Raw genomic sequence first — 10,610 nt, forward strand, 5'->3', positions numbered from 1 at the left:
CTCTCTCTCTCTCTCTCTCTCTCTCTCTCTCTCTCTCTCTCTCTCTCTCTCTCTCTCTCTCTCTTCTTGATTTCTAATTTCGCAATCTAATTCTCTCTGTCTCTCTCAACCCGAAACCCTAATTCATACAGATCTTCAATTCCCCCAAATTCTGATTTCAATTCGATCTCTTTAATTCGCGGCGTTTCAATCCCAAAGGAAAAACCCCGAAACCCTGGATTAGGAACCATTTCGGAGACCTTGTTCTCTACTCTACTCTCTCTTTAACTTTGCGATTCTTAATTGTTTATTACGTGATTCTCTCCGTTTTTCTCGAATTTCCGATCTCTCTGTCGATTTCCATGGCAAGCTTCTTCGGTATCAATCCCCATAAGGTTTTTTTTGGATACAAGGGAGCCAAAAGACCCAAACAAAGAAAAAAAGAGAGTAGAAACTAGATAGCTCTAGCGACATTCTTAAACTTAGCAGTATCACACAAGTCATCAAGAGCAGCATTAACAACTTGTGGAGGAGGTTGCTGAAAATATTGCACTCCAAACTCAGAACTTAATCTGGACTTAGAGAGAATATTAGCCACCATGTTGATCTCTCTGTGCACATGTGAGACATCACACATAAAGAGCTTGTCCATCAAAAATTTGCATCTACCAAGCACACTGTATAAAGGATGCAAATCATCAACCCCTTTCTTCAACATTTGAACAATAACATTAGAATCAGATTCAATAAGGAGCGAAGTGCATTGGGAAGTGTAAGCCATCTTTAAATCCAAGGGTAAACCCCATGCTTTAGCGTCCAGAACAGAGCCATTTCCCAAACTAGCAGCAAAACCAGAAATCCAATTGCCATTACTGTCTCTTAACACACCCCCAGCACCAATACAACATCCCCATAAGGTTTTGTTGCCATGCCCATAAGAAGAAATATACAAAATTACCATTACACACACTTTTTGTTTTTTTCTCGACTAATACACACTTTTAAGCCTAAATTACCAGTAACAAGCATGTTTTTTAAAATTTTTATTATCTGCATGAAGTAATAGAATGAACCAAAAGAGATCTATCACACAGGCCAAAGTGTTCCAACTTCTAAGCAAATTATGAATAAATAATTCAATACTATACCCCCAAAGGCTATCAGAACAAAATTTGAGGAAAAAGGAAATTATGAATTTACGGTTTTCCTTGCCTCAATCAGCCATTATTCATATTTCTGTTCAAATAACAAGGCTAACGAATTTTTATCTTCTGTCTTCTCAATAGTGTAGACACGGGCCTCGAATTTTCAACAAGAATGAAAATTATGATCTCTTCCCTTGTTGTCAAGGATTTATCTCTCTGTACGTAGAGCTAGTAGGAGCTTCATCCTTGCTGTTATCCCCTCCTGCTTTTGAGGTCCCAGCCATTGTTCCTCGGTTGCGAGTTACTGAACCGACTTCCTCATCAAAACGTTTGCTTCTCTCTGCGTCTTCATGCGTAACATCAGCCAAGCGTTGTTCCTCGTCCTTGTCACCCCTGCATCATATTGAGAGGACAACACATAGAGATACATCAATAGTCTGATAACATAATATGGAGACACAAGGAAAGACAAACTTCGCCCTAGAACAGCTTTCCATCACACCACAACAAAGTGGAAATCAATGCCCTACTCTTAAGAGATGAGCTGACATCTGATATGATCTACAAAGATTCTACATATGTTAGTCAATCTCCATAAATATCCATTCTTTCTTTTCACAAGGCCAAGTTATTTCTTAGATCAAATATTTAAGCACAGATCAGTTGTAAAGATCAAAATATGTTTGCAGCTGTAATTATCATAGCATGTGAAAGCATCAGATTGTTCAAATTGAACATGCTAAAAGTGCAAAACCAAGCTCGGTATGAGCCAGGCTCAAGCAATTCACATATCCGATGTCCATTCAAAAGCCAGAAAAAAAAAACAAAAAACATGAAAACCTTACGTACCATGAATAAATAACAAGCCCAACAACGACGATCGCAAAGGCCACAAAGTACATCCAATCAACCTGAGTAGGATTCTTGGCTTAGAATGACATCTTCTAATATACACTACTCAAGATGAAAAAAAAATGATGATGCCCATGTAATTAGATTACAGACCTTCTGATGGTAAGCAAAAATGCGAATTAAGACTGCCCACATGTCTGATGTCAGCAATGACAGGTTTAACATCGTAGATCCATTAATCTGCAAAGGATGTACATAATTTACTACAAATTGTTTCGTACAACTCATTCCAAGCTATTCATTTGTTTGCTATGCAATAGTTAAACCCAAGATTTAACCAAAAAAAAAAAAACTCCATGCCTTAAACTGTTGAACAGAATCATGCAAAAGCAAAGCACAAACTTCATTTCTTAAACTACAGATGATATTATAAAATGAACCAGTCTTTCTGAAAACATTGTACTCAGCTGTTGTAATGAATAATTGGACACAATTATGATCAAAACTAAATAAATCAAAGAAAAAGGTTATACAGAATAAAGCTATATTTCCAATAGTAAGAAAGAACAAAAGAAGAAACACACTAAGAGCAAATGTGAGGTAAATACCAGTTTAAGAAAACCTCAAGACCCGTACCTTAAGTAAGATTGGGACTAATGAGTAAAAGAGGAACATAGCCAATGAAAATCCAACAAAAGGAAATGCCTGAAATTGAAATAAGAGATCAATCAGAAACAAAGCATAGTTAAATTTGTCAACATCAATGCTCAGACATCTACACATTCATGCTAAATAATACTAACCCTGTGCTAAACAGATCACAACAGTTATCAAATATCAGAATTTTTCTCCCACTAAATTCTATCACACTTGATTTGATTAATCTGCTGTGTGAGTACATCATGCTACATTTTCTAGAATATGATTTCAGAAAGCGAAATAAGTGCAATGGAAATGTCTGAGCAGTCAAAAAAGTCCTCAGCAATCTCCCAGGAAGACCCAAACCAAGTCCACATAATCCACCAAGAGTCACATTTGGCTCGGTTGGATCAGAATGATCTAATCAGCAGAGGACAGGGGATAAAACCAAAACCTGTTGTGACAAACCAAGCGAACTGAAACTTTCCGGGTCAGCTGATCCAACACAATACAAAGGACAGTGGTCCATGACTCCCCCATGAAGAAGTGAATATATAGTAACATGGCAGGAGGCAAAGTTGTTCAGAGGACTCCAGTGTACTTTTGCTCACCAGACTGACATGCCCTACTGTTCTGCTTCTCCACAGATCCAAGGGTTCAAACCCGAAGAGGAACACACATTTTGGAGATCAAATACTCGGCCAATAGACACCAGCTAGAATAGTTTAGTAATTAGTCCTCAATTAGTCCTCAAATCCAGTAGCCTTGTTTCCCTATGTATTTGCACGTAGTCTATCCTAGATACTCGTACTTTACACCAAATGAAGTTTTTCCATCAACATTACGAGGCTCTCAAATCTTTTATAGGACAGAGAGCTTCAAGTCAAAATTTTCTCGTTCAAAAGGAGAAAGAGTTTTACATAGTTGTTAAAAGATAAAAATTAAAAAGTAAGAGAAGACTTTTGACTTTCTGGTCCCAATTGCGCGCCTTGAATACTAATGAGAGAAGATGTCATTATTTTATGTTGGTTCAAAGGAAGCCTAAAACCTGGGTTAAGGGGAGCCAAAGATTTTAATACTGGCATAATGGTAAGTCTTTACCAGGGGAGCTATGAAACCCACATTTATTCATTTTCTTTTCTAAACAAAAAGAGGTACACTTCGACTTCACACATCTAGTGTCAAACATTTGTGTATCGTAAGAAAGCATACAAAATTTACGGTCTTGAATTAAATTCTCTGACACCTTATTCTCTAAACCCTAAACCTTATTCACGTTTTACCTTGAAGAGATGTAGAATTGATAAATATTATATGCTTTTATATGATATGTGTGTGTGTGTGTGTAGAGAGAGAGATAGAGAGAGAGACATACAGCTCCAGACGACCACTTGATGGATTTGAGCTCATTACGTTCTATTACGCTTCTATTGAAAGTCATTAAGGGGTTACAACTTGTAAATTGATCACAAACACATATAATGATCATAAATCTGTGATTGATAATTTCTAAATATCATGAAACTGAAAAGTTCAATCACATCAGAAGTAAAACAGTTAAAGATGCTGCAAATATGGATGAGCAAGTTCTATTTATGGTAAGCATTTTCACAATCAGTAAATCTTAGAAGCCTACATCACCAAAGGATACATTTGGATCGCACTGATAATGGCACCAAAAAAGCCCAGCAAGGACATGAGTTCAACTCTGTCAGCATTCTTCACTAGAAACTCCTGAAAAAGGGAGTGAAAATCAAGCATTAGCCATGCAAATAGAAAAGTTTCCCTATGTTAATCTTCGCATTTCTGAATCTATATATCAGCATACGGCCTCTGAAGAAAATTAGTCATAATCTGGATTCCTGCAACTTATTAAAAGTGTGTTTTACCTCACTGACGTTAGTGACGGCATACAGTGTAGCACCGGCAATTACTAGTGCATCCCCTTTAAGGGGATTGCTCCCTCCTACATACCATGACCGTGCATATGCCATCAGAAAACCACAGAACAGAGATATGTTTGATATTTACAAGTAATTACATTGTCTATGGGAAACTATGCATGAAAAAAGTACTCTTGACATATTTTTACCTGATCGGTCACCTGCATGAACATCTGAGAAAATAGCTATGACAAGGCCAGCAATACAGGCCACCACACCGGTTATCTTTTTACATCTATATTTTGTATTGAGGAATATCCATGTAAGAAGCATGACCGATGGGATAGTCCAACAATCCAGCAACATTACACTCGTTATAGATGTGTATTGATAAGCCTTCACCACTGTACGACATAATAGCAGTTATCAGATAATATTGTTGTAGCAAATTAATTTTACTTCAAAGTGATGGCTTTGAAAAGCCTGGGCACACGACTTCTATTATAAATGAAGATTCAAGAAATAGCAGTCATCCACATAAAAATTGACTATTCAATTGTTGTATTTCTAATTTAAACGTTGCATTTATTTGATGTTTATGTATGTTGAATCTTTTTCTTTATTTATTTCAAATACTTCAATATTCATCACTTCATTCTAGGAAGCTAATTTCTGCCTTTAGGCACCAATATCAAGTATCTAGAGTTTCTGCTATAATGTTAAACAAAACAAGTAAAAATAACTGATCATGTTATATGAGTCTACAACTCCATAAAAGTAAAAGAACATTGGGCAGCTCATTTCCTCAGACACTTGAAACCACTCAAAGCGGAAAACTCTTCCATAATCAAAGCAGAATTAGTTGTAGGCATTCACTGTATTGTGAAACCAATCAAAAAGAAACTATAGAGGAAAACAATAAGAAACAAATAAACTTTAATAATACAATAATAAGATTCATATCTGAAGTAGGGACATATCCCTCAGAATTCCACAAATAACAAAATACACCAGTGTGACTGGAAATATTAAGATGCAACAAAAGAAGTTATAGTCAGCAAATAAAACTGATTTAACATGTGGATATAGATACTGACCTAGAAAATTGGCCTCCACATCTATCAACCCAAGAAGTAAATAGTAATACCATTTAGCCTGCAGAATTTCCAAAAAGATAAACAAGTCTTTAACATGAAAATAAGAGTATATAGCTCTATCCTTTCATAATTTAACCTATGAAATAATGTTTTAAGGTTCATGTATAACTTTTACAGAAGTTATACCAGAGCATTTTGTGAAATAAACCCATAATATCAAGCTTTAAGATGAAAAGTCACAAAAAACATACAAATCATAATCGTAAAGTCCATCAACAAACTTGGTCATGTAATATCTTACATGGAAGAAGACTCTTAATATTTTTCTTTTCTTCAAGCATGCTTCATTATATTATGCTTGAGATGCAACATTTTGAAATTTTGACAAATGATCACAAAACCATTGGTAGCTTATATCCTAGTTTGCAGAATATTTGTTTACTACCACAATACCAAGAGCCCTGATTTGGTTGGATACATGGGTCAAGTTCAACAACCAATATCCTAATAAACCCACTTTTATTCTTGCAGCTGCGGGCTGGCTACAAGGTCTTCTGTTTAGGCAATGTAGTATCAAGTCTATACACCACTGTTCCTAGAATTGGACTCTTTTATCATTACTAAGCACCTTGTAGATAGTCTTCCTATGAGTCTGCTCCTTTACAATAAATCTTAAGCATAAGACATCTCAGTTCAAAATAAGTGTTTGAAATGAAACTCAGGTATGAGGCATAAAAAAACAACCTTAAGTGGTTTCCTCTGGTAAATCATGATACTTCCATACACAACTGCTAAGAGGACATAGTTCAGAAAAGACTGTGAAGTAGGTGCATTGATTCCTGCAAAACCATCAGATGAATGACTGATCAGAATCCTCTTCAAACGAACTTAAATTTTAAATGCACAAAGATACAAGAAAAAACTCTAGTATATAAAAAGACTATAGTAGGATGAAACTTCATATGCATCACAAATAATAGAAGATTGAAAGAGGCTCAAACACATGGCCTCCCCAGATTCTGACCAACTAAACAAGAGCTAAGTGGTGAAAATGTAAACAGTTAGAATCTCCAAGCAAATATGATTCAAATGTAAAACTGGGACATGCATATATACTCTAATCCTCGACTATGATTCAGTACCCAAAATTGATTATATCAAATTAAATGGAGCATGTAACCAAAGGCATGATATCAAACACCAGATAGAACGTTCAACTGTTCAAGGCTTAAGAAACAAGATATTTCCATAAAATGGAACTTCACTCCTCTCCTTATTCCTTAACAAATCAATCAGTGATATTGGCATGAGCTACAATATGCAATAAAATATGGATATCATTGACACACTGTAAAAGAAAACTGAGAACCTTTCTTAGCCAACTCAGAGGAAGAAAAGCCAGTGGAAGTGATCAGAAGCGAGAGAAACTGTCCCAACCCAAGACCCACCAACGTCTTCTTCACCCACAACTCTTTCAAATTCCTCATATTCACCAAAATACAAAGGATTCCCAGAAAGATCAGAAACTCAAAAACCCAAAAACACTGAGAGAAGCAAACAGCTCAAAACAAGCATTTGCAAAATGTCCACTCCATTTGCGTTTTGTGACGTCCAAAGAGGACAGAATTCAACTCAATATCAAAAGCCCAGTTGGCAGTTTATGTTCGTGTTTGTGTTTGCGTAGGACTCAAGAACTCGTACGAAGTGAGATTAAGGAGGAGAGTGACTGTGAAAACGAGGTTTTATCTATCAAATTGAACCAATCAACGGCTCACCAGAGTCCCCTATTTCTATGCAACACTCTTTTACAGCCGTTCAATGTTGGCTCCCCAAAATGCTTTCAATTATTACATTTTGTCTCCCAACTATTATCCGTCGTTATTTGCTTTCGTTTCCAGAAGTGTTGTTCATCGCAAATTTTACTGCTTTGTCATTCACAAGTTCTATATGTAATTATGCCATTCGGCACATTAAAATATCGATACATTAACTCACTATCATGCTTATAACAATAATCTAGAGACAATATGTTAATAGTTTATCACTGCAAGAAGTTGGTCATTTGCAAAAGTAGAACTTGATAGTTGTATTACGGTTGACCACCACAGAAAGCCAAAATTTGTACAGGGAATATGATTCATTCTCTATTCTCTAATCATCGATGTGCATATAATATGTGACCTGTGGGGTTGTTACCTATAATAAGTTGTATAAGATTAGACTCTGGATTGGAGACTTGGAGTAGAAGATTGCTTGTTGCATAAACTTTTTGACCCTGAAGATGCGCAGGAGTGGATGTCACTGTTACTGCGACTGTGTTCTAATGGTGGGGAATAAAGGAAAAGGTCCGCCTTCCATGTTTGAAAAATGGGTTACAAAACTGGAAAGGGACACAACATGGAGACCTGAAGTTGGTTGTTGGGTATGAATGATAAGAGGACTTGTCTGCCAATGTTGCATCATTTCACTGGAAATCTGGAAAACCGCAAAAAAAGAACACTTCCACTAAACATTAATATAAAAACTGGTCGAGTTCTTAAGTTCTTTCAGAATCAAAAGAAGAGCATACGCTACCAATTCTGTACTTCACACATCAATTATCAACAAGCTAAGACGGAAAAGAGAAGAAGCAAAAAAAACCCTAGTAAAGTGACAACCAACAGCAGGAAAATCAAGAACCACTTCAGATTCAGCTTCTTCGTAGCTCACCCTCTCCTTCAATTTACATTTAGCAGAAAGAACTACCACTATTGTCAGTGTTTTCCACAGTCCTGATGGGATGCAACTTAGAAACTACACATCTCTTGACTCTTGCTCAAGTAACTACACTTTCTGAAGCTCCGTATTGTGCTTGTTCAATTGGTCTTTTAACTCCTTTTTCCACCCCTGGATTAGCCTTTCATGCTTCTTGATAATCTCAGTCTTTATGTTCAACTCCTCTTCCATCACACCGATCTCCTGGAGAAAAGAAAATCCACCACATTTAAGCACGCAAGGACCAACAATCATAGGGCAATCTAGAAACCATGGTTTAACTTAACCTGTTTAATTTGTTCAGCACTTGTTGGCTGATCCTCACGTTGCAGACCAAGAAAATACAGCTGAAGCTTTTTGGCAGCGTCCATAAAATCTCTGGCATGTCTCTCCACATCAACTGAAAAGGTGACAGAATAGCGCCATTATAGGTAGCAGGAAGGTAAAGTCATTGAACTGTTCATAAACTACTGGAAAAGCAAAGAGGGACGCTCGCTAGCAGTCAATTGCATGGCACGATCAAGAGAGTTTCATTCTTTACATCACTAACACCTCAATCCAATCCGTTAGTTATCGCTACAACCAAGAGAATTGAATGATTTATATACTACTAGTAAGTAGTGACTGATAACTATCAGTCTGCACTCCAAAATTACAGAAGAGCCAAGATTTTTCAGTCTGCATTCAGTTAAATTAAACGATTGATAAAAAAAACTCTGTATAAGCTGTTGATTCCATGGACAAATATTACCAGCAGACTAAACCTCCAACATTGTAGAAAGGTCAAATGAAAGGCTCATGGATCTCTCTAACCACTACAATGATACTTTCCAGGTGGGTGGTCTACAAGATTATGCCAAAATCATGATCAAGTGTTCCACTACAATAGCAAACAGTTGCAAATAAAAGAACCAGATTAATGAAACAGTAAATTGCATCAATAGAGGAATCTAAAGAACCAACAGTATTGCACCCCCTCAAATCTGAAGACCTCAAATGCAGCATAAGATATTTGCCATAGATCAAACAATATGCATTACTGTTTAGTGTATTGGATTGGCTTAAACAGGTCATGACAACTCAGACGTAACCATTTTCAATATTCATGTCCTAAACATATCCAATGGACATAATCCAAACTACTGAATTTCTCATCAAGACTAAAAGACTTTAGCACTTGCTTATCTATGATGTGAATTCAAGTTTTCAACAATGTTTCTTAAACAATGACAATCGGAAGATCAAAAGTAACCATCTTGATTTCCATATCAACCAACTCCTCCATTGCAAAATGTTGCACTAAAAATAGAATTCTCATTCCCCAAAGGTGAAAGCAGGCTTAACCAAACACAGAACCAAAGATATGCCCCCATTCTAGACTGTTAGTCCAGTATTGGCAAAGAAGAAAATGACCAACTTTGGTTAGAATACAATTAGAAACTTCAGGCAAGATAAGTGTCTGATGATGCAGACGAATCAACTGGACAAAACTAAAAAAGAAACACGTAGAGATGGAGGATACAAACTGTGATGAGAAGGATGGGGAGAGCGGTCAATTGCTTGAAGCTCTCTGGCAGGCAAGCATGGAAGCAAAGCATCCTCTAGTGCCTTCACACAAGCCACCATGTCTTCCTTTGGAGATTGCATCTCTGAACAACCCAACTCCTGCCAAAAACAATTTGTTGGATTTAAGGATCTGGGTAACATTTAAACTGCTGGATTTACTGAACCCATTAATCGGGAGCCATAAACAAGGAAACGAAAAGCTTGACCTCGATATGTTGTCTCAATTTCTGACAGATGCTTACCTTGAATCAACCAAGCTCCGTATGGCAAAGACAACCCTTTCGTCTCCTCTCGTATACACTGTTCAGCCTTCACCGTCCTTTTTTTTTTTCCATCAATTTTCTTTCTCTCTTTCTTTTAAAGAAGAAAAAACAAAAAGACAAAATAGTTCAATGCATTCCGCCCGAATCTGAATTACAACGAAAGAAATTCAATCTTAAATGTGACGATATAAGCTAGCCACCAACAATAAACATAGCTAGCCAACTTAGAGCATCTCTAACAATTTCCATATTTTTTTGAAATTCTTAATTTTAGAGAATATAGAACTATTTTTAGGTCCAACAGCTTTCCTATCCCATTTTCCAAAGAGAAATTTTAAATACACACCTTTAATATCTTAATACACACCTTTATTATTTTATGTTTCTATTGAGATTTTATAGGTAAGTTAAATGACCAAAACATACATCTAT

At 36.5% G+C, this 10,610-nt stretch overlaps 3 protein-coding genes across 3 annotated transcripts; all 3 read right to left on the reverse strand.

The window, feature by feature from the left end:
- Positions 1–433: 433 nt before the first annotated feature.
- On the reverse strand, positions 434–940 carry LOC101308570 (putative ribonuclease H protein At1g65750-like). Its single transcript, XM_004297996.1, has one exon. It carries the CDS (start codon positions 938–940, stop codon positions 434–436), a length of 507 nt encoding a protein of 168 aa, XP_004298044.1.
- A 94-nt stretch (positions 941–1,034) lies between these two features.
- LOC101293869 (solute carrier family 35 member F1-like) lies at positions 1,035–7,256 on the reverse strand. The gene is made up of 11 exons (XM_004296673.1): positions 6,965–7,256; positions 6,340–6,434; positions 5,596–5,653; positions 4,708–4,902; positions 4,505–4,581; positions 4,267–4,349; positions 3,991–4,042; positions 2,613–2,681; positions 2,130–2,216; positions 1,974–2,035; positions 1,035–1,517 (listed from the first exon to the last, which is right to left on the reverse strand). Exons 1-11 carry the CDS (start codon positions 7,080–7,082, stop codon positions 1,325–1,327), a joined length of 1,089 nt encoding a protein of 362 aa, XP_004296721.1. The 5' UTR covers positions 7,083–7,256; the 3' UTR covers positions 1,035–1,324.
- Positions 7,257–8,019: 763 nt separating this feature from the next.
- Positions 8,020–10,217, reverse strand: LOC101294162 (mediator of RNA polymerase II transcription subunit 28-like). The gene is made up of 5 exons (XM_004296674.1): positions 10,158–10,217; positions 9,876–10,014; positions 8,637–8,749; positions 8,107–8,553; positions 8,020–8,035 (listed from the first exon to the last, which is right to left on the reverse strand). Exons 2-4 carry the CDS (start codon positions 9,994–9,996, stop codon positions 8,419–8,421), a joined length of 369 nt encoding a protein of 122 aa, XP_004296722.1. The 5' UTR covers positions 9,997–10,014; positions 10,158–10,217; the 3' UTR covers positions 8,020–8,035; positions 8,107–8,418.
- Between the last annotated feature and the right edge of the window lie 393 nt (positions 10,218–10,610).

The sequence above is a fragment of the Fragaria vesca genome, linkage group LG4 (genome assembly GCF_000184155.1).
Source record: "Fragaria vesca subsp. vesca linkage group LG4, FraVesHawaii_1.0, whole genome shotgun sequence".
NCBI classification, from domain to species: domain Eukaryota; kingdom Viridiplantae; phylum Streptophyta; class Magnoliopsida; order Rosales; family Rosaceae; genus Fragaria; species Fragaria vesca.